The sequence below is a fragment of the Takifugu rubripes genome, chromosome 8 (genome assembly GCF_901000725.2).
Source record: "Takifugu rubripes chromosome 8, fTakRub1.2, whole genome shotgun sequence".
NCBI lineage: Eukaryota > Metazoa > Chordata > Actinopteri > Tetraodontiformes > Tetraodontidae > Takifugu > Takifugu rubripes.
In genome coordinates, this window is record NC_042292.1 from 5,787,251 (window position 1) to 5,813,740 (window position 26,490).

The 26,490-nt window shown below is 44.2% G+C and overlaps 1 protein-coding gene across 3 annotated transcripts; it reads right to left on the minus strand.

Annotated features, from left to right (window-relative positions):
• Window positions 1-554: 554 nt before the first annotated feature.
• Window positions 555-26,299, minus strand: LOC101069366 (bone morphogenetic protein receptor type-2). 3 transcript variants are annotated; one of them, XM_011606204.2, is made up of 13 exons: window positions 25,399-26,299; window positions 16,861-17,043; window positions 16,539-16,718; window positions 11,955-12,062; window positions 11,685-11,776; window positions 9,746-9,976; window positions 8,685-8,799; window positions 6,247-6,407; window positions 5,684-5,831; window positions 5,388-5,530; window positions 4,668-4,840; window positions 3,243-4,582; window positions 555-2,303 (listed from the first exon to the last, which is right to left on the minus strand). In XM_011606204.2, exons 1-13 carry the CDS (start codon window positions 25,475-25,477, stop codon window positions 2,062-2,064), a joined length of 3,195 nt encoding a protein of 1,064 aa, XP_011604506.1. In that variant the 5' UTR covers window positions 25,478-26,299; the 3' UTR covers window positions 555-2,061. The 3 variants fall into 3 exon arrangements, with proteins under 3 accessions (XP_011604506.1, XP_011604505.1, XP_029696129.1); XM_011606203.2 differs by having other exon boundaries at window positions 16,861-17,046; XM_029840269.1 differs by lacking the exon at window positions 25,399-26,299 and adding an exon at window positions 21,683-22,438 and having other exon boundaries at window positions 16,861-17,046.
• Window positions 26,300-26,490: the final 191 nt, after the last annotated feature.

The following is a 26,490-nucleotide window of genomic DNA, read 5'->3' on the forward strand; positions in this document are numbered from 1 at the left end:
CGTTCAGTCGATTTGAGGAACGTAAGATGTGTTCTTCTCTCTTGATCAATGACTGTGACCCCAGCCGGCAATAACCGAGAAAAGATAATCTAGTGATACGCGCGGACGTTTTATCGCGCGCTTTAATTTGAAATTAAAACCGGCCAATTTCCGGTGATGCCATCCCAACTATAATCAACTTGACGAAGCCAATGGGGCACTGTGACGTAGCGTACCAGCGCGTGCTACTCGCGCTGATGCTGCAGTTGCTAGGGCGCGCGGAGCAGACGATGGAGAGGAGTGAGGTAAACAAGTGGAGAAGGAAGGGCTCCGCCTAGTGGCCACGGACGCGAACTCCAACTAAAAATAAACCAATTTCTTTTTTAATTACTTTTGTTTAAATACCGATAAACTCCTGCCGGTTTCCTACGCATATAATAGACACAACTTTGAAATAAGCCGCGACTTGTGAATCACTTTTATTCGCAGCACCTGTATTTACCAGATTTTATCGCTTCATCATGTGTAGTTTGGCGTTACTGTCTACTTTTACAGTACTAAAAGACACAAGCAACAAGTATTTGATACATTTATTGGGAACTTTTTTTTTTTTTCTCATATTGACCAAAAAAATGTCTACAGGAACTGTACCGGGCAGACGGATAGCTATGGAATCAAAGGCCATGTCCATTTAATGCAAAACAGAACTCAATCAAAATGATGTAAATTTCAATGCAATACACATACATTGTTTGTTTGTTTTTTTAATACAAATTACAGATTACAAAAACATAAATGAGAACTTTTCATATGCCCTGAAGCAGCACTGAAAATACATGACTACAGTGGTTTTCAGCACGCCTGTACAGCAGTAGGCCCCAACCATTCTGATGCTGGCTGACAGAAAGAAACACAGTACATGCACACGCACGCACGCACACACACACACACACGCACACACCCACAATCAGTCAGGTGAACATCTAAAGATGAGACGAAATGAAACAATATCCAGCGTGCTTCAGGGAGGTTGAGGGATTTATATAAGAGTTATTTCTTTTTTGTAGTGTTTCTGCTCTTTGAGTTATATATATATATATAACAGCCCACAGAAAGCTCAAGGGATGGTGGCACAATGGCTGCCCACTGTAACAGATCCCTCCGTGATTAATATTTGTGATTGCAGGGTTTTAAAAGGAAAATTAGTTGTTCCTGTTGAAGTTGTGCAAGCAGAGGAGTTCCAAGAGAACCTGGAGATGATTGGTACATCCAGAAAAAGCCAGGATCACCATCCGGTTTCTCCTCTTCGCTCAAAGGTTGATAGTGTTTGCGGTGGATTGTTGAGGAAAAAAACGATTGTGATTACTTATAAGTGCAACAGAGATTAACATAGCAAAATAATAACCAAGCCAAAGGAAACAAAGTGATAAAAACATCAAAAGCGTCTAAAAGCTAACTCCTATTGCACAATTAATAATTATGATACAAAACTGATGGATACATTGTCAAAAAACAGACAGAAATTTATATTGCATAAAAAGGGGAATAAAAAAAACAAAAATAAAAAGTTAAAGTAGTCGGTTTTGCCTTTTAAGACTGTCAAATCTTTTTTTGGAGCACACTATTGATAGTACAAGGAAAGAATGCTCTAAGTGTTGATTGTTTTTCATCGCTTTCGTTTAGAGACCATCGTGGTGGTCGGGACAGGCAGGACTTTTCAAACACTGATTTCAAAAGGACTTAAAAGTGCACAGAGGCCTGGAAAATAAAAGGGGAGAAGAACAGACGCATGTTACAGTGACGTGTTACAGTCACGAGGATGGAACGTGAAAGAGAGGAAAGTGAGATTACTAAAACACGGGAACAGAAGCGGACGCGAATGCTGCATAGCTGGATTCCATTTAAAGCAATGCCATCATCATAAAGACAGAGGAGCGAGATGGATCTAATTACTGTACACGGTCATTCTCGACTGTTCACGAGACACTCCATAGCTTCCTGTTGCTGATTCAGACCAGAGAGGCAGGAACCCGATCCGTCTCTGGCATTTCATCTTTTTGGATTCGTCTCGAGGATCCGAGTTCAGACCTGCGTGTCGCTGGGCTCGTTGGCCAAGCTCCCTCCACGGAGATACACGGCCGAGGTGGACTTGGGCCGGTTGTGACTGTGACCGTGGGCAGAGCCGTTGTTGTTGACCTCCGGCCCCCTGGCGTCTGTGGAGATGACCCACGTGGTGGGCCGCCACTTCTTCAGGGAATATGGAGTTTTTACTCGCTTCTTGATCTTTTCTCCTGCGCCTTCCAGGACTGCATCAGGCTGTACTCCTGGGAGGCAGGAAAGAACCTTGATAAGAATCACATTCCTCACAAACTATTCATCAAGTATCAACAGAACTCTCTGGAACCCTTAAGAGACTCATACAATAACGTATGCTGATTACATCAGTTCGGACGTACTTTTAATCCACATCAAATTGATATTTTTTCTTAAAACAGGGTTGAACAAAGACGGTGCGCGAGAAAGTAGCAGCGAAACTGCTCGTTTAAACAAATACTTTTGCCTGTCAAGTCCCTGAATGATCATCGTCTCCTGTCGCAGGGCGCCGTTGTTGCTCGCCAATGACAAAAAGCACATGTAAGAGTGTTGGTGTTACACCTCCGAGAGCACACAAGGGATGCAATAGTTAGGACGGGAAGGTGCCATTCGTGACACACGGGGGACAACCAAGCCAAAAACCTTTGGCTGTAAAGAGATTAGCCTGTTTGCGTGGCGTTTGGGGGCGCGCTCTGCTATCCTGAATGGAGATCATGATTTAAAGTCTGACTCTGTCTGCCGTTCTTATTGTTGTTGGATCCAGTGGATCCAATTCTTTTTCGATGAAATGGCTCCTTCCACACAGAACGCCCGCGGGACACAAGTCACCGTGAGCGGACGTGCATTTTGTGATGTAATTACACGGTTTAGGCTGCTGTGACACACTTCAAAGACTGACAGACTTCCTGTTGGCTCACACGCCCGCACACTCTCACACACACCCGCACACACACACACACATTTTGCCTCAACTTCATAAACACTTGCGTGCTGTTGTGTTGCATGCTATACTCTGAAAATGCTTAATAAATCCATTATTTGCTCATATTTGATAAATGTCTGATAAAACCAGAACATGTCTTGAATTAATGTTTGCTTTGACCTTACGTGCTGCTAAATTTTGATCAATGTCGGTACGTGACCCCCCCACGGGCGGTGTAAGACGTTACCTAGTGAAGCCAGGTCCTGTGTAGTGAACGACAGGTCCAGCGAGTTGGGCCTCTCAGGCCGGCGTGCTCTCGGCTGTCTGAGGAGGGCCTCACCTCTCATAACGACCAAGGTTTCGCCCTGGGAGTCAGCGGGGGCCGATCCTGACCCCGAGCTTTCTCCTGCAGACGCTGTGCCTTCCCTGCTTCCTCCTTCTCCTCTGCCCTCGTCCTCTCCATTGTCACTCTCCCCCCCACTCTCCCCACCCCCCTGGCCATGGCCAGTGTTGCTGTTATTATTGTTAGTGTTGGGCCGGGCGGAGCGGAGAGCGGCGACGCTCGACGGCGCGTCCCTCCGATCCAGTTGTTCTCGCTCGCGGCTCAGGAGCGGCTCGTGTTCGTCGGGGCTGGCGGTGATGGTACCGAGGCTCAGGTGGCCGTCGTCTGTCCTGGACGACGCGGGGTCGCTCTGCGCTGTGCCGGTTCCTCCAAAGCTCGCCATTCCACCCGAAGGCATAGGTGGGATGCCTGCGTTGGCGTGCCCATTGACGACACCATTAATATTACCATTGAGGTGGACTTCACGCAGAGCGGGCGTGTTGTTTGTGCTTGTGCTCTCCTGAGCATCGGCAGCCACGTTTGTTCCGGCTCCTGAGCCAATGTTGATCTTTGATCCCTCCACCTGCCGCAGGTTGGACTTCCCCGAACGTCCAAATTTGAACCTGAGAGACGATGATGACGACTCCTTCTTGGTCGGCTTGGTGCGCAGTTGCAGACTAGACGGCCTTTTGGGTAGGTTCTGCTGCTTAGGCAGGGGGAAGATGGTGGCGGGCATGGAAGCGGCAGGGTCCGACACGCCCGAGGCCTCGGTGGCCATCTTGATGAGAGGGTAAAGGAGGCTGGAGCTGCCAGGGCTCAGTGGATCAGGGGAGCAGAACTGCTTCTGTGAGTGCTCCATCAGGTTTTCATCTGAGCTCTCCTTCAGATTCTTGTCCACTTCTTTCGGGTCAAGCTTGGTAGTCTCCAGGTCTTCCTGGGTGAGGTGGAGGCAGGCAGGCACTGTGGCGACCCCCACTGGACCCTCGGACTCAGAGATGATAGTGGTAGTGGTGGTGGAGGTCGAGGGGCTCCCCCTAAGGCCCATGCTAGTGCTGCTGCCCTCTGGGCTGGGGAGGCGGGCATTGGCTTGCTGCTGCCGCTCCTGGTTGATGGAGTTCCTGTTTCTTTCCCCAGTGCCAGTCCCAGCACGACCAGTGACAGAGCTAGTGTTGTCACCCTGCGCGTTCTTCGCCACGCCGTCATGCTCTTCGATGTAGGTGGAAGGATGGTCCGTGTAGGTGCCGGTCTTTGGCGTCATCCGATTTCTGGCAACAAGCAGAAATAGGAAACAGTTTGTAAAAACGGAATGTCTCTATAAATTGTGACCAAGTGTTGCATGTTGGTGTCCACCTTTCATTGTGCAGGGTGGTGGACATGGGGTTAAGCGTGGGGCTGACGGACTTGGATCGGTCCCATATGAGGAGCAGCTCTGCGAGACGCTCCTCGGCACACTGAGCCGTGAGGCGGGCCTCTGCATCCTGGTCCCAGCAGTCCTCCATCGTCTCTTTTAGAGAGCGCACCGCCTGCCAGGACAGTCACCGTGTCAAAGCTCATACATCTGGAACATCTGAAACATCTGGAACCATCTCGTTCAATACTAAAGCACCTGGTTATTTCACGGGAGCTGAACAAATGATACGTGACGTGAAACATGAGCCGTCGGATCAGATGGGAATTTCCTATAATCATTTTCTTTTTATATGGTTCAGGGAATTATCACACTGGGAAAAACATGTCTGGAGTCTGTCTAGTTGATTTCTGTAAATTGCAGTGAAATTACAACTCCCTAAAGTAATTTTCATACGATTGCCTTTTGAGATGTGAAAATCAATTACAGCCTGTAGACCATTTCAAAGCACCTTAAAAAATACAGGAAGTGTTACACTTTTAAGCCCGCTATATTCCTATTTTTGCCTGGACCGTGACTGATTCAGGCAAAAATAACCCAAAACACTTTTTGAAAGGACAAAAATAAATGCAAGACGTCTCTCCGATAATTGAAAATAACTTGATTTATAAGGGACAACACAAGCGCCGTGTTTATCTTTAGCCACTCACACTCAAACGTACCAAACTGTTCTCTTTCCAGGCCTCTGGGAATTTGGGCCGTTGCTTCTCTCTGGATACAAGGACCTGCATATCCTCAAATGTGGGGTGGTTCCCTGCCTCTGTCTCTGCCTGGAAGGCCATCTGGTACTCTGGCACGGCCTCTCCTAGAGGTAGGACAGGAGGAGGGACAAGGTGGAGCAGAATGAGTCATTTAACTAATAAATGCACTTCCCTGCTTCCCATTATGATTCCGGTAAAAATCCAAAGAGCATTTTCCTTTTAGATGTAGTCCTTCAAACAGTCCTTGTTTGTCTTACCTGGGAAAAGGTCAGTGCACCTCATGAAGGTCTCCCAGTAGAGCAGGCCCAGAGCGTACATATCCACCTGCTTCAGGGCAGACTCACAGTCCCTCAGGTTCACCGCCCCCTCCAGCACCTCTGGAGCCATGTAGCGGATGGTTCCCACCTGGTGGGAAGGCGGGGCCGGAATCATTTGGTGCATAATCTCAAAGCACGTCTAGAATGAAAACTTTACACAGAACTGTGGCCCTGACTGGACTGTTCTAAGCAAACTCTGTGTTCTGATATGCTAATTGAATAACCTTATTCATTAATAATAACCACCATAATAACTTATTTCAAGGCAAGAAACGCCAGTCAAGATTTTCGTGGCTGATCAGAGATGACCTAGACATTAATATTTTTAGACCAGTGACTAGAAGGAATGTAAAGAACTGTGTGATCTCACAATAGTGAACCCTTGGAATATTCATTTCAGTTCAGCCAAATTCCCATTAGACTGAGGAACGTGTCCATCAGATGGCAGATCAAAGGAGGAATTAAAGGAGTGTTCCAGTTCTAGTTCTTTTCTGAATCCTCACCTCACTTATAGCAGCGTTCTCTTCTTCTCCGTGACGCGCGGGCCTATTTCCCGTCAGCTTCATGGACAAGCCAAAATCAATGATGACGCAAGTGCCGTCAGCTTTGACCAGAACATTTCGGCTGTTCAGATCTCGGTGTGAAACGGCGGGCTTGTACAGGTCTAGGTGAAAAGGGAGAGGATGGCGACAAAGAATCAGGAGAGTCGAGCGAGGAGGAAAATCTGAAATTATTATCAAACATTAAAGCCTGTGCAGCACTGCCAGAATTTCAGAAATGACACACTTCTCACGTGGTATCGTCAAATAGATGATAATAACCAGGAAATCCCTTAATATTAATTTTCCATCCCCTCGTTTATCATTGTTCGGGAAATGAAGCTACACTGTCAACAGACAACTACATCATCTAATCTTATCGACCGCAATGGGATTAGCAACAAATCAGTCTGGCCTCTGGCTGAAGCTTCTTACCAACCACCAGAGGGTGCAGTGAGGTGAAGGGGCAGCTGCCAGTTTATTATTTTATCTTAGTACTTTTTATTTAGTGTTGCCTTCAGGAGGACAAGGACAGCTTCAAGGACAGTGATTCTGTTAGCATCACGGGCTGAGTGCCCACCCAGCTCCTTTTATACCAACAGTGAGACAAACCGAAGGAGACACTGTGTTTATCAAAGGCTTATTCAAAGAGAATTCTTTTAATTCTTGGAGCTAACTTTCTACGCTCGGCATTCTGCAGTTTTCTCTATTCCGATGCTTGTTTGATGCTTATCCGCACTGATGAAGGAAGAACAGTGACAGGCCCTACCACCGAGGTCGACTCCAGTTGTCACTTCTGCCTCTTATGACTGATTTTATTAAGCCACAGGCACCGTCACATGCCTTTGGAATCCCTTTATAGTCCCCTGTTTATATCCACCATAAATAAATGCAACTTGGCTGGGCGAGCGTCAAAAAAGTGACGATGTGCAAAGTGCTCCAGGGAAAACAGCCACGTGAAGCTCCAATTTTGTTCCCATTAAAAAGCACTAAGTGCTCAGAAGAAAGATGTTGAGCCCCGGTAAAATGTGAGAAGTGATGTGACGTCTGTCAGCTCACTGGGCTTTACGCACTTTACGATTTTTGGACCAATCAACACGTGGGAGAGCAATAAAATTTAAAAAGAAAAATCAAAACCATAAAAAGAAAAGATCTGTAAAAGAGCGCAGCAGTTATGAAGGCAATAAGAGCTGACATTTAAAGACCTGTTCCCAGTCTTTGCTTTAGCTGCCTGTGTCAATAAGTACAGTTTCTTGTCAAATTAGCATTTAAAAAAGTCTTTTGTGCAACATAAAAGAAGAATTTGTGGGGGGGGGATACCCTTTTCTTTTCAGTTGTTTTCTGCCTACATTTCTGATTATTGATGGCTTTCAAAAAAAAAAAAAAAAAACCTCTGAAAGCAGAGAATTGTTTTGTCTGTAAGGCTCCGAGATTCGCCACATCCAACCTCTTTTTCTGAGTCTGATGGGAAAGAACCAGTGCCTGCGTCTGATAAGGCACAAGGACAACATGCTGAATTTAACTTCTCTCTGAAAAGGGATCGACCCATTCTGAAATGCAGTTCTCATCAGTGTTTCAGCCTTGGTGCATCTATTCCAAGGGGAAATTTAAGCTCTTATCCAAAGTGTTCTTTTATTGTATACCCTTTTGTAACGTTTACCAAGTTTTAAAACTTTTTTTTTGTCAATGGTTGACTATTTTTTCCTTAAACTGACTGAAAATGTTCAAATCAGTGACCTGCAGAGGGCTCATTTCTACTTTCATTTGACTCCTTATTTCAGACTCCAGGGTCCACAGCAAATTAAATGTTAAGATGGAATAAGTACATTTTTTCTAAAAAGATATCTCAATATTCAACACAGGCCTGATAAAACCTGGGATAAGAAATAATAGGCGCTACAAGTTAACCTGCTATAACTACAATGCAATGAAATTATTCTTGCTTTTGTTTGTATCCATCATATTGAAGATTCAAAAAACTTTATCTGTCATAGAGTGACAAGGCTTAAAACAAATGCCACAAAGACATAAAAAAAACATATTCAAAACAATGACACACATCTAGTTTGCTTTGTTTAAAGCCCCCCCCCAAAAAAAAACATGTTTTATTGGTTTGAATGTGTGTTTTATGTCTCTGTTGCGCAATCATGTCATAATGTGACAAACATAACTCTTTAGCTAGCAACGTCGTCACTAGCGAACAAATATGTTGAAACTTCTTTGAAGGAGAAGGGGCAGACAAAACACAAGACATCTGTGATCTATTCAGAGAATCCGCAAAAAGTTCCCAAAAAGATAATGCCGTCATTGATCCGCCCCGTGAATTAAGACATTAGGGGCGGTCACAAAAATGGAACAAAATGCAAACTATCAGCCAGCTCGGCAGAAAGCCAACAGCTCACCTCCTTTAAAGAGCTCCGTGTGCAGGTACGCCAGGCCGCGGGTAACAGAGTGAGCAAGCCGGCAGCTGCTGACCCAGTCGTTGGTCTGGACGCTCAGGTAACGATTGAGCGACCCCTGAGAGGGATTGATAATGGGTTAAGAGAATCGAGAGGAGAAAAAGGAGTGACATAAAAGCAGCAAGATTCGGGGTTAACAGAAAACCAGAGAAAAGATGGGAGACCAGATATTGGGCAGCATCACGTAAAGCTTCAGCAACATACTGTAGACTGCTGCATTTACGAACAGACCAGAGCAACTAACAAAACTCTTATTTCCTCAATCAAAATGACAGGATATATTTATATTTAATGTAAAAAAAGCCTTATCAGGGATCTCGACGGCTTCAAGGCAACAAACAAATCGGATCGATGTTGTGTTGCAGTTGTCCCCATCAGCCTGGAGTTCATTAGAAACGCAGCCCTGATGCATCCACTCACAAACACACGTTCACTGCTAGTTTTTTTCCCTTACATAATCAATCAGAAAGCAATTTGTGCATCCTCTACACAAGAAAATTGCATTACATCTATTTGTTTTAAATAAATTACATTATTGTTTATGTGAATGCATTAGGTGTTCTAGACCCCTGTCCTCACTTGCATTATGTTTCCATGGCGATGCCTAGTCGGACAGGGATTAGGATGTACAAAAGGCACATTTAATAGGCTGGGTTGGGGTCAGCTGACACGTAACTGTGCGGTTCATGGATTTGACAGTAAACATTAAGTTTTATGGTGGGTCCACCTGAATATTGACGAGCTCCTGAAGGGCCGTCTCAACCCCAGCGGCACGGCCATTTATCCAAAGGAAAACGGAGATACAAACTAATACTGCACATACCAGGGTCCACCCTTCCTGCACTACACTCAAATATGCTTTGACAATGAAATGAAGTAATGCAGTTTAAAATGTCCGATGGACATCCGCTTCCCCGTTTAATTGTTTCCACATCCTTTAGTTGTACTTTAGGATCTACTCGTTCCAGGCCCATCACGTTGGGCCCTATCCATTGGTAACTCACGTGTGGGTAGTACTCCATCACCAGCAGGTACTCGGTGCGGCCCTCTGAGCCCGTCCTCTCGTCAGCAGCAACAAACCTGGCGATGTTGTCATGCTCCAGCAGCGGCAGCCGGTATATGGAGCATTCGTTAAGAAAATTCTGCCGGTTGGTAGCCGTGAACACTTTCACAGCTACTGGCCGTTCATCCAGAGAGCCACAGTAGACGGTGCCGTATCGGCCCCGGCCGATGAGCTGAAGCAGTTATGGGAGGACAGAAAATCAGATTAGACCTTTGTTTTTAAATAGCTTGTCAAAAAAATGGAAAATAATTAAAATTAAACTTGAAGATTTACAACGGCAGCACATTCGTTATAAAAGAATTGAGTTAACATTTAAACACCCGTTTCCAGTCTTTCCTTAAGCAGCCCGAATCAATAAGTACAAACTGTGGTATTGTTGTCAAAAATCATTTCAAAAAGTCATTTGTGTGACTTTGAGGGGGGGGAAATGTAGCGTTTTTCAGTTTCGTCTTCCGGCTACGTTTCTGCCTATCGACGGCTATTTTACAAAAACAAACCAAGGAAAGCAGAACGTTTATTTTGTCTGTAAGGCTCCATGATTCACCACATCCCACCCCTTTTTTCATGGAGTCTGATGAGAAAGAACGTGTGCCTGCGTTTGATAAGGCCCAAGGACAACAAGCTGAATTCAACTCTGAAAAAGCTACCGCTCCAAACATTTGCAACTCCAGAACCTTTTCAGTAAAATAGTCAAACAAATACCAAAATCCCAAGGTGATCTGATACTTTATTTCAATGTAGAAAAGTATTCAGACCATCATAAAGAATAGCATTGAGGAGGAAAGACTAAAGTAAACAAAGCATAGCAAAAAGTAAGAAAAGCAAATTCAATCATTTCCCTCTTATTCAAGGAAACAGACAGAAGTGCTTCAAGCACCCACATAAATGTTTTGAAGCAGATGTCTGCGTAGATTCTCAATCATCCAGGTTCTAGTTATTCAAGTTAGGTTTTCTGTGTCACCAGGAATGTTTTGCTTCTCTTGAAGATGTTTCACCTTCTCTCCAAAAGGCTTCTTCAGTTCTGAACTGAAGAAGTGGATGTTTTGAAGCCCATTGTCCCCATTGTCTACTAAATTTGAAGAAGAACACACTGAACCACTAACTCTCAAATGTTTAAGTAGAGTGGCTGCAAAACATGTCTAATAAACTAATTCTGATTCTTCCAATTATAACTGAGTATGGGGATTTTGATTAAACGACTAATTATTTTGGCAGGAAAGCAACCTTTAAAGCATAAAGATGGTTATTAAATGGGGTCCTAAAGTGATGTTGCTCATAGAGGGAGGGAGGAATAAGTGGTGTCAATTATTTACGTGAATTAGATATTTTCAGAGGGTAATTGTGCCTGATCTCCTCTAGCGCCACTCTGAAAGCTCCAGTTTCAGCTCCAGTCAGTGTTACTTGTTCTTGCCTCGTCCTACTTTTATTGTCACTCAGGATGAATATCGACTCCACTGACAATATCAACGCTTCATCCTCCATATCGGTTATTATAATCATCTGTCAGTGTAAGCAAAATCCTATTTTTGTGCACCCTGACCCGTCATTTGATGTGTTGATGATAAAGGATGATAAAGGTCACTTTGAAATAACAAAGGAAACCAGAAACCTTGATGTATTTCGGGCATCCTTTTTTGCCTTGGTTTGTCCTTTGTCTTAGTTTTTTCTTTTCTTTTTTTTTTTGAATGCAGAGACACTCAAACCCTTTATAAGCCAAAGGTATAAATCTGCATTTTTTTTTTAGAGTTTAGAAAAGTACATCACCAAAAACATAAGACAGGTCAATCAATAACAATAAAGCAAAAATGCTTCGGGTGACTGAAATGTTACGACACTGTATAAAATGAGCTCTCTGTCACTGACACATGGTTAAAACTGACCTCCAGCAGCTTTAGATTGTCCAGATCCAGAGAGCTCTCGGATCCGGCAGCCTCCATCATGTTCAGATTGTGGAGACCTTGCTTACCGTCACCTGAAAAACACACACAGCAACACACAAAGTGCTCAGACACTTAACAAATACACAGAAGCGTTAGCACAGAAAACAACTCTGACTCCATCTAGCAAATTGCTTAAAATCATTCCAAAAACATTTCACAACCTTGAATAATGGATGTTCTTTATCACAGCGTGGAGCCATGGTAACTCACCGTGCATCATGCGGTAACCAAAGAAGGCTGCTACAGCGAGCACGGCCAGCACGGATACTGTTGCTACGGTGATAATTACTGTCTCTTCGTAGCCAAGTGTCCGAGAGTCTGTGGAGAGAAGGAAGAAGTACAACACAGAGGTATAATAAAAGTGAGCTGTTTATGTGGGAAGAGCAAATGAGTGAAGTGAAGCTCTGGCTCCTGATTGGTGGAGTCAGAGGCCTACGCTCACAGTCCCGCTGCCTTTGAGCAAACTGATAAAATACTTTAGTCTAAATATCAATTTGTAGGACCCTGTCTCAAAGGTCTGATGCGACTCAGCGCTTTGGATTCTTTTTTCAACCAATGAATTATTTTTATTTTATTTTTTTTAACTTTAAGACAAAATGAGTGTTGGTTCAAATTAAACAGAGTAATAAACACAGAAGAACCAGAAATGACGTAATTGTGTTTTACACACTTGCATTTGTTTTGCACCTGGCTCAGAGTGGAAAAGAAAGGCTTTTGGTAAACAGAAATGGGTTTCCACTAAGCTGAATCCTTCGCAGGTCTCCAGCAAAAAAGACCGCCATTTACTTTGGGTGTGTGGTGTCTTTTTTGTGGATCATCAAGCAAGCTGTGAAGAGCAGGAGGGGGAAAAATGACACGAATGAATGCAACTGAAGCGCAGTCAATGGACTGGAAAACGCTAACGCAGGGGGAAATACGCAGGAAGTAATAAACTGGAAGTGTGGGAAACAGTAAATGTTGGAAGAATAAGAGAGAGAACAGAACTGGTCAGGTGGAAGGAGGCTACTTATACCTGTATGTGATGGAGGAAAGCACGAGTTAGAAAAAAACACACACTCAAATGCAGTTTGTCCCGCATTGTTAGACCTGTCAACACCCCAATGCTACCACGAGACACCAGCTCTACCTAGAACTGATAGCTTTGACTGATATGCTTCTGTACACAGTCCTGATCCACTAAAAGTGCACAAGCTGATCTGCTAACAGTGTCCAACACACGCTGTCCTTTAGCATCTCTGCCCAGGTGAGCAAAATACTGGGAGGAGCAAATGCAGATTAGAACTAGGCAGTATGATTTACTAAACCTGGTAGTGCGTACGGTGGCACAACGGCTGCTGTCTTTCATCAGGAGAAACAAGAACAATGAACAAAGATGTGTTCTCATCAGAATATTTGGAATGACAGAAGAAAACCTTATTTCCTAACCAGCCATGCCATCCTGGATCTGCTTGGAGGGTCTCAGATGTATTAAATGTTGTGATAGGCAGAACAGGCGGGTACAGAAAAGTTCCACCCACCCGGGGAGCACTGAAGGAACCAAACACAGGTTCTGTGCTGCTGCTGTCTTCCAAGACTAATGGGCACAGTTGACGAGGCCAGACATGGTGCTGATCAGCTGTGTGGTGGGTGCAGCAATGGCCCGAGTGTCCTGCCGTAGTGCACGGGCCATGTTGGACACTGTTCGCACCTCCCATGCAATGGATGATAGCCCATGACTGAGGGCTGCAGGCTGCTTTTTTTCGTTCAGCCAGCACCTTGGTGTCAGGAGGGTTTTTCCTTTGTTCTTTGCCTCACCGTCCTCCTTTTTACCTCGAGACTGTTTTCTTTGTCTTTCTGACGGCGTTTACTTTGGCACAGATGTGGCGCCATATCAGATTTCTTTTTGTGATGTTTAGATTTCCCTTCTGGTAATGGTTTTGCCGTTTGTCTCCTCTACACGCACCTCCCTCTCAGTTGAATAGAAATTCTTTCTGAGTTTTCGCTCTTCCTCTACACTCGCCATGGTGGGAAAAAACATCAGTTTTCATTTAAATACTGCTTTTGTATCATTTGTCTAAGTAGCTCACCCGCAAAACACACACACAAACCAAGCACGCAGAATGCAATTTTCGTGTTCCTTATCGGACATCTTAGAAATTCGGGCCCTTATATTAACACAACTGGTGGATAGCAGACTGCCGCCCCATAGGCTAAAATTAGCGGGTTCATAATCAACAAGAATGCTGCACAGGAAACAGCCTGACAAACACAGGCTGTGGGTGCACAAACAGAAACACCCAAATATGTCAAAAAGACATTTAAATTCTCCATAAATCAGCCATGCTGGCTATTTAAAATATCTAAAATACTTGAGAGTTTGTCCCGATAAATCAAAGATGTGTGGTTAAATAAACACCATCAGATCTATTTGTGAGAGGTTTATACTGTTCAGACGAACTAACGGTGTGCACAAATCAGGGTCACATTCTAAATCTTAATTCATGTACCCTATCAATGATGTTATTGTCATTTTGAAGCTTTTTGTGGATTCTCCCGTTTCCCCCGTCTCCTGGGGTTTTTTTCACTAGTGACATTGTTGCTAGTCAAAAGACTTTATATTAAGAAACAGGCTAACAACATAAATGTCACAAAGACATAAAACACACATTTAATACAATGAGACGTGATTGTTTTTGCTTTAAATAAACCAAAAAAGGTACACATCATTCTCATTGGTTTAAATGAATTGGGGGATTTTATGTCTTTGAGATCGGCCCTAAAAATCCTGATCGCGTAAAAGCTCATAGAATCTAACTGTTAAACTTTTTTGTACCCACATAGAACTGCCACTTGTCTTATCTGTGTTCACACACTGTCAACAAGTTATTTGGGACATTCAAAATGGAGAGATTTTGTCAGTAGCTTCTATAAATCTGTGAGAATGTTTCTACACTAGGGCACGCTTACTTAACTAAATAACTGGAGGGCTTCTTCTACCATCAAACCCTGTTTGTCTTCATCAGTGGCTGTTGGCTTCAGATCACTCAGACAGCCAAATGACTGTTTCCTTCCCTTAATAACGCTAGAATAAATCTGCCCGGGCATGTTTGGAATTAACTGTGAAAAACACTCACCGTCCAAGTTACAACACAAACTAAACACCTACCATCTAATTCAACACATCTGTCCAATGCCAAATGGTTATTTTGGCCCCAAAACTCAACCTGTTACAAACCGTTTGATGGCAGAACAGTTTCTGGCACACCTGTAGCCATACAGATACAGCAGACACTCTGTAATCTGGAGAATGCAGAATGACGGCACGGTAGTGTGTATGCATTTGTGTTTATGCCTGAGAGACAATGAGCCGCCGTCATCCTCCCCCCACCTTTCCCCTACCTGAGCTATGCTCAGAATTTGGTCCTTGTCCAAGAGAAGGTCAAATAACGTACAGGAGCATGGCCTCCTCCTCAACACTAGGTGGCGATATGCCTCGTTTCAGCAGGTTAATGTGGCCCTCTTTCCGGTTGACCTATTATGTCTCATAATAAACAACTGAAGTCATATTTTGCAGACTGGCAAAAGGAAGATGGATAATCTTGCAGATTTTTTCATATCTTACACAATATATGTTTTAATTATTGTGCAGACAAGGTGCAGATTTTGCCTGTCTGGGATTAATGTTGACTTTGAGAGGCAGACAAGTACACCCCATGCTACTGCTGGCTTTCTTGATTGTTTGTGTTCCGGGGTCATGCAGCATGATCGATCTCTCATCGCATTATCTTTGCTTCTTACTCGGACAGCAAACGCACCAATGTCAGTCAGACTAACTTGTTTACATGCACTTCCGTTGTCCAGATACCTTTGGATTGAGGCAATAATTCATTTTTTAGCATCATGTAAGTGTCATGTAAACATACCACGTGACACCAGTTGTCACGGTTTTTCAGACCCAATCTGTTACAGTTCTGGGTAAAGATGCTATGAAGCTATTTCATCACCAAAACAGTCACGATTCCAAAATGAACAAACAATCAGAGCGCCAAGATTCCAACTGTTGTGAAATAATGAAGAGGACGAGAACACAGAAGTAGCAACATGTGGGTGTAGGTATAACAACTCTGGACGCTCTCAGCCATCCTTGTATACTTACTGGTTGTATTTACCAGCTCTATGTGGGCTTGATTTGTTCCCCCCGTTAGTCATGTTTCTTTCAATCACCTCCTTTTATCATTGCGTAAGAGACTTTTTTTTTTTTACAGCATATGAATTCTGGAGGCAAACAAAACCTCTTAAAATAGACAAGGCTGAAAAAAAGAAGAGTTTGCAGTGGTAGTGGCTTCTGTTCAAGTTGACTTTTAGATCCTGCCGTTCATTTTGTAACAATAACTGAGCCACTGATTCCGAACCATAATGCTTAAAAAAAAAAAAAAAGCTTCTTACGCTCAGACACATCCTTGCGAAATAATGAGTTACATATTCTTTCCAGACTCATAACAGATCTGACTGTACTGCAGTGGACGTGTAGCAAATATCAGATGAGTGAATCCCATAGACTCACTTTAAAACAAATGTTTACGCTTCAAGTTTTGAAATCTGAGGAGATCTCTGTATGCCTTTGCTGTGGGGTTGGGCATCGAGTACAGGGCTCTTGAAAGCTGCTTTACATTAATACTCTCTGGACTAGAAATTAGCATAATTTTATGTAATGTTTTATTTAGTAACCAGCAGGACCTGACTGCATGTACTTCATCCTAATGCAGTGGTTAGCGAGCCGCGTTCTTTATTCATAAGGTGTCTGTGCTCACTTACAGATGGGCTGAGCCGTGGTGGGGCTGGGCTGCGGGAAGTCCTCCGTGAAGTTGACGTTGCACATGTCGCTGCCACAGCAGCAAAAATGGTACGTCCCATTTTGGATCTGCGGAGGGAGGTTCGTCACAACGCAGCGGTCATCGCGGCAACCCTGGTGGTCACCCAGGTGGGTCCAGCAACCTGAAAAAGAGGCCCCAGAACAAATCACGTATTTAATCACTGCATCCTCACTGTGCACACCCGCTAGGAAAAAGCTAAAATAACTGATGCATTTTCACCTACAACACTCCCGTTCGCAATGGTCACGTCAAAGGTCTCATACCTTGTTTCACGAGTCGCACCTCGCCTGGGGGGCTTTTCTCCCACAGACCAAAGCAGTGGCTGCCCTTGCCACATCTGACAGTGGTGTTCTCCGGTGAGATCCGACCTTCACCCCCTGCCATTCGCTCCACCTCCCACTGCTGCTGCTGGTCTGTGAAGGCACATTCACGTTCCTCACCCTGGGCTGCTGGAAAGACAGAGATTTGCGCAGAACTTCAGTTTATCTGGAAAAAAGAACACTTCGCTTAAAAAAAAGAAGCTCTTTATGCGTGATAAAGCAGCTATAGTTGTGCTGCATGAATGTTTTGAGCGATTTAAAAAAAATTGCAGCTATAAAACCATCTACCTTATTCAAATCTAGCCCGAAGGACAGAACCAAGGCACACAGAGGCAGATTTGTGCATTTAGGAATTCAAAAGAACCCTCTTTATTTTTTTAAAACCAAAATCAGCTATTTAAAGTGCAGAGAAAATGAAATGTCAGGAGATGACAGATGGACATCAAATATGATCAAATATCACACCCCGTGCCTTCATGAAAACAACTGATTTGTGGCCCCTGGTGTGTGCCTTGTATGTTTTTCCCATCCTCGACTTATAGCACACATTAAAGAAACGGAGACGCAAAATGTGTTGCTTATGAAATGCCAGGCTGCGTGCCTTTTGACCTTGCAGTTGGGGGGAGCAACCCTGGCCAATGTCAGAGCGTTTGTGTGCATAGCTCGTGTTGTGGGTCATTTCAGATAACAGAAACATGATGTGGCAGTTTGTTTCCCTCTGACTCGCAGCTCCTCCCTTTCCTGCTTCATGGGAAGACTGGGGGTGGGATTTCTCGGGAAGGGGGGGGCGGTATGATGGCACAAACTGAGCTGTACTCTCTCTTGCTCTTATCTGCAGCTACCAACTACCAAACTACCAACCCTGGGCTGCTGTTCTACTGTTCTGTGGGTCTGTGTGTGTGTTTTGTGAGCTCTATGATTAATCCAGAAAATTACTGGTGCAATGGACATTTCATATCTTTTAAATTACTGCAAGGGGACAAAAAGCTTTGAATTTACATTTAAATTAAAATAACCTCTGTTTACTGAACAGTTTTGTAAATGTTGCAGAGCATAAGCACATGTCTGAGTGCTCCCTTTATTTTCTCTACTTTCTATCATAAAGCCTGTTTTTCCTGTCAACAGCAACAATATTCCATTATGACATTAAGTTAACATCTGCCCACTGAAGATGCGAATTATGCTTTGGATGCAAAGAAGACAGATAACATTGGTTATATCAGACTAGCCGCCTGTGTAATATAGGGTCCATTTGAACTAAAAGAAATCTGACCCAGTTATCATTGGAGGGTGAAAGGATAAGCTTTAAATTATGGATAATGTTAACAACCTTTCACTATTATCTCCGTTTTAAAATTTTCAAGGGAGTGGATGATGGATGTGTGAAACTGTAGTAAAAACTGGGAAATCATAAAGGAACAGTTGGAGGAAGTGCCTCACCAGTGAAAACACCCAGTTTCCAACCAGGATTCAGGAAAGAAAAAAAAAGGAGCAAAACAAAAAATCCATAATGCAGAATATCTTATTTCATTCTCCAGAGCAGACATTTTATCCAACATTAATAATTAACATTCTTGCTATAAGTCAAACAGGCGAAATTAATACCTGATAACTGACCGAGAGGTCTGAGAAAAAAAGGGAAATGGTTTTAACAGCTTACAGACCAACTACGAGGTGTAGTTAAAATGATACATACACATTCTTACAGAGCAAATTAAAACTAAGAACAATAGTTTTGTCTCAATAGGATTAAGAGTGTGAATCTATGGATACAGGTGAATCACACTAATCATCATCATCGTTTCTAATTTCTTGAATTTATTTTAAAGATCCAACACACTGGTAAATGAAATGTAACTAGAAAAATGGCAGAGTGGCGTGGAGACGATGCTCGGCCCCATGTAGTCACAACAAGGCTGGGCTCATTCAGTCTGAGCCATGGGAGCGCTCCTGCACCCACACTTCATTGGCCCGTCTGCTGGGCAGTGGTTGCTCCTGTGACTGAGAGCTTTCTTCCTGGATGCCAATCTGGGTGTTCATCTCTGATTGGCCCAGATGGGCCCTGTCACTGGTTCTGCTCCGTGGAGCTTGCTATGTAATCCTGGCTTGCGCTGCAGCGCTGGATTGTGGGCTGAGCGTGTAGGCATGGCCAGTGGAGCGAGGAAGATGTGAGGGAGAAAGCAAGTGAGAGAGGGGGAATGTATGAAAAGAACTCAGTGGATTTCTGTTACGAGCCTGTTCATTGGATGGTGACGAGCGACGCTGTGTGTTTACCCATGGCCCAGTTTCTTTCTAATCCCCCCCCCCTTTCGAACCCTCCTCTACCGAACGGCCTTCAGTGCACCCTCCTGCCCTCCCCGGGCCACCCTCATCCCCTCAGCCTCGCTGGTAAAAACAAGAGCGATCTAATCTGGCTCTCTCCTTCCTACTGCCAAGGCCTACTGGAGCAATGCAAGACAAGACAGTCCAGGACTTGATTAGAATTCACTGTGTGGTGCAGTGTGGTGTTGAGTTTGCACTGGTTCCAAGTTCACATTTGAAAATGAAGGCAAAAACTTGGGGTGTGGGTGCAGAAAAAGGGAGGAGCCACTGTAAAGTTAAGGCTTTCTGTCTTATGCCCCTTGGTCTCGTCTCTACTGCATTCATGGATGAACAGCTCTCAACCACTGCGACACTTCAATTAAGCCCTGGCTAGTGTCTGCATGAGTAGCCTTGCTGTAGCCTGCACATGAGATTTCATTGTATTATTCACATAAATCCAAGTATTTATCTGGAGCCCTTGTCTCTGTGCTTCAACTGGACATGCAGACCCTTTGAACCGCTACCTGCCGGTGGAAGTAAAACATTAAAATGACTGGATTGGTCAGGGAAATAGCAGACAATTTATCTGTGCCACAACCAATGGAGGTTGTGAGGGACTGCTCACTGTTTCTTGCAGCTTTAGCTATTCTTGAAACAACAGTCTGCTGAAATACCATTTTTGTCACAAAACAGCAAGTACTGGTTGCCCGAGTTGCCGCAGCGCACTCATGCACTCAAGAGAATTGTGCTGGGTGATTGTTACTCACGTGGTGAACCATGTTTGTCATGTTGAAGGCCTGAGGGCACCTTGTATTGCATTTCATACTCCTGTACTTTTCCTAGGTGATTGTCAGCCCCTCCACAGGGATAGTCTCTATTGAATTTAGATACTTGAGTGCTTTATTCTTGGTTTAAACATTGTTGTCTACTGTCTTATTGTCCTAAGTGTTCTGCTTGAGCTCTTGCAAATCCTATTTTGATGCAGTACCTCTTCTGCTAACAAACTGACTGTGAGCACGCTTCCTCCCTAATCATACCTGCTGCTGTTTGGGTGCACGCGTGATGCTGAGGTAGGACAGAGGGGTCTCGAAGGTATTTGCCAGCACCCCCAATTTTCCAATTCTCTGCTTAAGTTTAAAGACATGGGGTAAGGGTGGGCTTTAATCTGTCCCATCTGTTGCCTTGGGACTACCCACCCCCTCAAAAAAACACCACTACTCAGCTTGTGTCTGTCTGTGTCTGGTACAGTTATGCTAATCCTCGGGCTTATACTGCCCCGAAAGCTTAGAGGTCTCCATTATTGACCACAATGCCTTTTTACCTAAATTTGCCCCACCCATACCTTAACTTTCCCAAATATGTGACAAACAGATGACAATGACCATGTGTTTATTGTCACCCCACAGGGGGTTCTAATCTCAGCTTGTTTATGAACCAGCAAAAGTTTATGAATGGGCTTCATATTTAGTCTGGGATCTCTATAACATATTTCCTTGTTCAGCAAACAGCAGCTATATAAATGATGGACCATGTGCTTGTATAGAAGGTTAAATTTCCTCTACCTGCACAGAAACCTGCGATTATATGATGTTCAAGGAAGTCCTCTTTAAAAAAAATTCAATCCATTTAAGTGATTATTGAGGTCTTTTTTAAAAGCTAGAAAAAAAAAAACCCCAGTTCTGAGTTCCAGGTTCTGAAAAGTGATGTTTTCTTGCTTTTACACTGTGTTGGAACAATAAAACCATCAGATATCTGAAGGTCTAAGCAGGCAAAACATGAGGCACAAGCTCCATTGCTATTTTCATATCTTTAACAACCTTAATGATTAATGACTTGTAACTGGAAATGATTAGGAGATCATATATCATAAAAATTAAAGTTCAGCATTATCATTAAGCAGATGAAGAAGAATTGAACACCAAGCTGACATACGTACATGACAGTGACTGCTGCACAGATAACACACCGGAGATTAAAAAGTGCTTCCCTGAATCCCCTGTTAGAAAACCCAAAGCAAAATCAACATTGTGAAACTTGGTATCGAGTCCCCCCCAACACATTTACACAAATGAATGCAGTTATAACACATTAGACTTATAGTCTACTGCTTAAGGAGAATATTTAGTTGTCACTCTGTGTTACCATCTGCATCTTTTCTTTTCAGAAACATCCACTAATTTCTTTTTGCCAACAGAGAACACTCTTCTATGGTATCTTGCTTTGCACTTTTACCAACTCTCAGAACTGTAAGATACTAAGTGCATTTACAGGCACGCGAGTAAACTGAATTCCTGCGGTAGTTTGATGACACAAAATGATTGTGGATGCCACAGCTCAACTAGAATTGGCCCATATGAATGTAGCCGCACTACTACGCGCATAGCTTGGTTGTGAGCCGACTCATGAGTTCATGTGAACAGTGAACCAGCCTACATGATCCGCGCACGCACTACATTTTGCTTACCGGTATATGTTGTTGATCTGGAAGCAGAAGCATCCCACCGAGTTGTTTACAGTCTGCTGTTCACGGTCGCATCCGACTCAGAACCTAGTGAGGCCTCACCAAATACTGAAAATAGTACAGCGCTGCTGTTGTTTTAGCCCTGGCTGCTACCTCGCTGGCTAACTACTCAATGGATTATCATGGTCTCAGGTTAAACAAAAAAAAAAAAAAAAGTGAAACAGGGTGACCCAACAACAAAATAAAACAGTGCAAATCACCACCTAATCTGACAACTGCAAATTTGTCTGTAGACAGAAAGTCCCATTGCATAAAACATTCTCCCCAAACCCGAGTGAAAGGTGGAGTCCGATTGTGATGCACGTATAAACGTACTTACTGAGAAACAACAACCCTGCAGCTAATACACAGCATCTTGAGAAACAGAAAGACCTTCCTCCCTTTCCTTCAGAAGTTGCAAGCTGATCTCCAAGAGTCTCCTCTTTTCACTCAAATTAGCAACGTGGAAGACAGCAATTTATATGAAATGTTTGTATTGTGGGAAAATAAGCCCTCGCAATATTTTCTCCATTTTGGCTTTGAGAAACCTAACAACTAACTAATACGTAGTAAGAAATTCAGAGATGTTGCAAAAACCTAGGTGTTGACTCAGAAGACAGCTGCTTAATTTGGAGCCATTTTGTTAAGCAAACCCAATTTCACATTTTATGATTCATTGAAAACCAATAGCATAAAAATGTAATGCACATTGATCTACAGACTGGTTGGTCACTCCTGTTGTAGGGGAGCTGGTTTAAGAGGCTGTTTTCCTTCCACTTCAATTTAAAAAAAAAAAAAGAAAAATGGCAGTAATAATTAGATGCTATGTGAAAAAAGATTTTTTTCACATAGCATCTAAGGACACATGCATACATTCAGGATCGCCTTCACAGGAGGAAAAATGTACTGTTGTCCTTTTCACTGGGTAAAAACACAACAATTATACTTCACTGACAAATTAATTTTCTCCATCACAGATTGGATCATGTGAACCGGGTGCATCCACTCCAATAGGAGACAACCATCTTGGCTAAAAAGCCGTCTCCCCAGTATTCTGGATGAATGGTACCACTTCAGCCGTGCATTAAACACCAGGACTGACAGCAGTGTTTGTGCCTGCCTCGCCAATTCCCCTGTGCAACAACAAGAGCCACCCTGCAGCTTAAATGTGCCCTCGGCCATTCATAGCAGGTGTAATCTCGGACCAAAAGCTCCACTTTGCACTCATCCTCTGACGTGACCACAGAACCGACAGTTTTTGGGCTCCCCCCACGCCAGAAAGGATGGATGGATGCGAGCATGGTTAAAGAACAGAGCCGCAGTATGGGGCTGGAGAAACACAGCTTCAAAAGGTGGACGAGCGAGCAAATGCCTCTTTAATAATACAGTTGAATAGGTCTTGGCTAATCCTACTGTGGAGCTGTACTGATCTGCCTCACCTGCAGCAACAATAAAACGGTCTCAACGCCAGGGTTGGCACGAATTATCAGCACACATGCGTAAGCAGAATCTTATTTTGGGTTGAAGTGTGCCCCAATCTAGCGGTGCCACTAAAGAACACCTGCGGTTACTCAGCACAGGTAGTGCCTGTGGGCTTGTTGGGAACGGATCCTACTCCAGATTTTGGAGCAGCAGGCACACACCCACACTGATTACCCACAAGGGACGGGGAACGGAACAATGACCCGAGCACGGCCACAAACGCGGCATATGGAAGGAAATGAACAGTCATTTGAAAAAGGAATTCGAGAGTTGTAGGAGGCGAGCTGGGAATAGAGGGACTCAGAAGAGTAGCTGGAGCCGAGGCAGAGGGGCCAAGGGGGAAGGATGGGTCGGAGATGAACACTCATTATGATCATTACAAGTATCATCCTAAGAAGCAGACATTGGGGAGTCTGCTGAACCAGCAGCAAAGACTGTCTCATGTCTCTACATTTATTAGTCAGACTGCAGGCCTATTTCATTTTACTCCCTGCACCCATTTAAATTTATGAGATGTTTACATGGCACGTACGCATGTAAGAGACCATTAATCGTCCTTGGGCCAATTATTGAGCGAATATGTCAATCCCCTTCCAGTTAGTGTATCATTAAGCAGCTCCTGGGAGCAGTCGTTTACATGTCCTATTCCATAAAGGTGAGCTTTATCAAAGTAACGACGCTTCACAACGACGACAATCCCTCAGCAGGACTGATGAAATCAGACCTTACATCTTTAGAGAGACGCTGCCGAAGACTCCGATTTGTGATGAAAAGTGCACCCACCCCCAGCTCACAGCGAGCGTACGTCACGACCTGACAACCCATCCTTCAGTAAATGCTTTATATCCTCCCCTCTCCCCCTCTCCTAACTTCAAATTTGAAGCAGCAAGCATTTTGCTTGTTTTGCCAGTCCAAGACCACAAAAACGGAGGATTACAGAAATGCTACAAATTCCACAGAATTTTAAAAAGAGGCCTGTAGAGACAGCTAGGGGGGGGGGGGAATAACCAGACGTGAGCCTGGATTTGGAAGCATCGAGATTTGCACTGTAAGAGCGTCTGTAGAATGCAGCTATTATTGTTTTAAACAAAGGGGAAAGGAAAGGTGTAACTGTGGTGTGTTGGAATGTTGACAGGCGTAGATTCAGGGGCGCAACAATCTAAGCCTTCCTTGTTTTGTCACTGAAGACAATCAGATGGCCTTTTCCTTGGCTGGATGCAAGGGTAAAATATTTCTTTTTTAAAAACAATAAGAAAACAGGACATCCCCTCTCTAGGCTGCTGTAAAATGATGAGTATATGCTCAAATTGGATTCCACACTCACCTATTTCCTCCCGAAACAGTAGTTATTACCGTAAACTTGTGATAATACCCCGTCTATAAATGGATAAAGGAGCCTCAGCAATAACACACACGGCTGAAATGATAACACATTACCAGAGCTAAGAAGTAGTTTATACCGTCACACCCACACATTCGGCTGCAACAACGGATGTGAGAGACCACCTACTTCCTAAAGCCAAAGCACCAAAGTTGAACATTTATGTCCTAAACTACCCATCTTGTGAAATCTGGTCCTCGGCTTCCCACACACCCCCCCCCCCCCTCTCCCACATGCACCGTTTCTCCATCTCCGTGCAGCCCAGCCACTATCTTATCATGCTCAAGGTCTTACAGAAGCCTGGCTTCAGCCCAAAGTCTTGAACAGGGGGCACAACTTGGCAGACAAGGACTGCAGTACGTTTGGCAGTGTTTTTCCAGGGCTTTGTACACAGTGATTAAAGGGGGGGGTAGGGTTGCAGTGGCTCCTCTGTTTAATAGTAGATATCTTAAAGTTTTGAGACAGGTCACATAGATCAGCCACCAAAGGAGTGGACAGACAGCCAGATCCAAGGGCAGATAAGACAAGCCAGCATACTTGACAGATACAGAGAGAATAGGATGACTTAAGGGTTGTGTCTGAAGTCCATCAAAAAGAGCGTGTGTATCAGGGATATAAAACTAAAAAACACTGGATCTATTCGCGTCCAAAACACAGGAATTGGGTGGAGGCTAAAATAGCTTATTACTATATTCAGGCGACCACATCTGCGCCAAAATTGCCTGTGTGGGGCAGATACAGAGGGCAGACAATGGTTAAATATTTAACGAATGCACATTTCCGTCATTTGACAAATCAATCGCTGACAGCCACTTACCAGCCACGGAAGTGAAGAGAATCGCCATGCAAAACCCAAATTTGGCGAGTGATTTCATCGAGATTCGGGTCACAGCCATGACTGTGCGTCGACTCTGCTGCCGTGATTCTGATCTCCTCCGAGCCTCGGCTCGCTTCTTCTATTCCGCTATCGCACAAACTACTTTGTTTTCGTCCTCTTTCCCTCCTCACGTCAGATCAATACATTGAAATGATCTACTCGAGCATATTGATAGACGACCGAGGGGGAAAGGGGGGCTCTAATTTTGAGACTGGATGGGGTGATTTGATAACCAACATCCACTGCAAATAACACTTAACTTTAGTTCTGCTTGCACGTAAAGCAAGCAGCTAACTTGTTAGGTGCGTCTGCCACCTATAACCAGCCTGGGAACAACGTCCATATGTGCTAGCTAACATGTTAGCTGCCCGGGGCGACTGTCTGGTCCTAGAAAACTTGGGAAAAGTAAAACAATACAAAAAGAACGAGTCACTACAGAACCAGTTCCAGCTGCTCGCTATGCGTAAACATCCGGCATTTCGACGAAAAAGGCAGTAATTTGGTAATAATCGGTGAATAATGGTCAGCCAGTAATCTCAGTCTCACGCCGATCGACATTAGCCAACAGCTAGCCAGTTAGTCCTCCGCGTCCCCCTCTCATTTCGCGATCTTAGTTGAAGAAGGGGGGGTAAAAAATCTCCAAATCGACGGCGGCTTCAGTCAGCCTGGTTTACAACAGACGACTCTTATTGCTCCCGCGTAGACAGACGGCTGGATGGAAGGAATGGGCTGACTGATCTTCCCCGAGGCGGTCTGCAGCGTTTGGCATTGACGGTCTGAAGCTCCGCTCGGCAGACAGACAGACGGGGCGGCTAGGAACGCCTCGTTTGCAGGCTTGTCTGGACCGCTCGTCTCCGGTATCAGGTTGCTGAGGGTTGGTGTTGTTGGGTGGTGGATGTTGGTCTTGCGGAGTCCACAGAGCGCCACCGCGCCGCAGACTGTGGGTATAACACCTTGGGAACTTGCTGCATTCAGGTTCCCCTGCAAATGTCCGACTGCGAAGCCTCGACGTGCGTAAACACTGAACGCACA

Excerpts from the sequence above, each read along its gene's own strand:
- LOC101069366 (XM_011606203.2), bottom strand. The coding sequence starts at position 25,477 with ATGGCTGTGACCCGAATCTCGATGAAATCACTCGCCAAATTTGGGTTT. Across the intron at positions 16,719-16,860 it reads GGTGCGACTCGTGAAACAAG|GTTGCTGGACCCACCTGGGT; the intron begins GTATGAGACCTT and ends CCTCTTTTTCAG. Across the intron at positions 5,531-5,683 it reads GTGCACTGACCTTTTCCCAG|GAGAGGCCGTGCCAGAGTAC; the intron begins GTAAGACAAACA and ends TCCTACCTCTAG.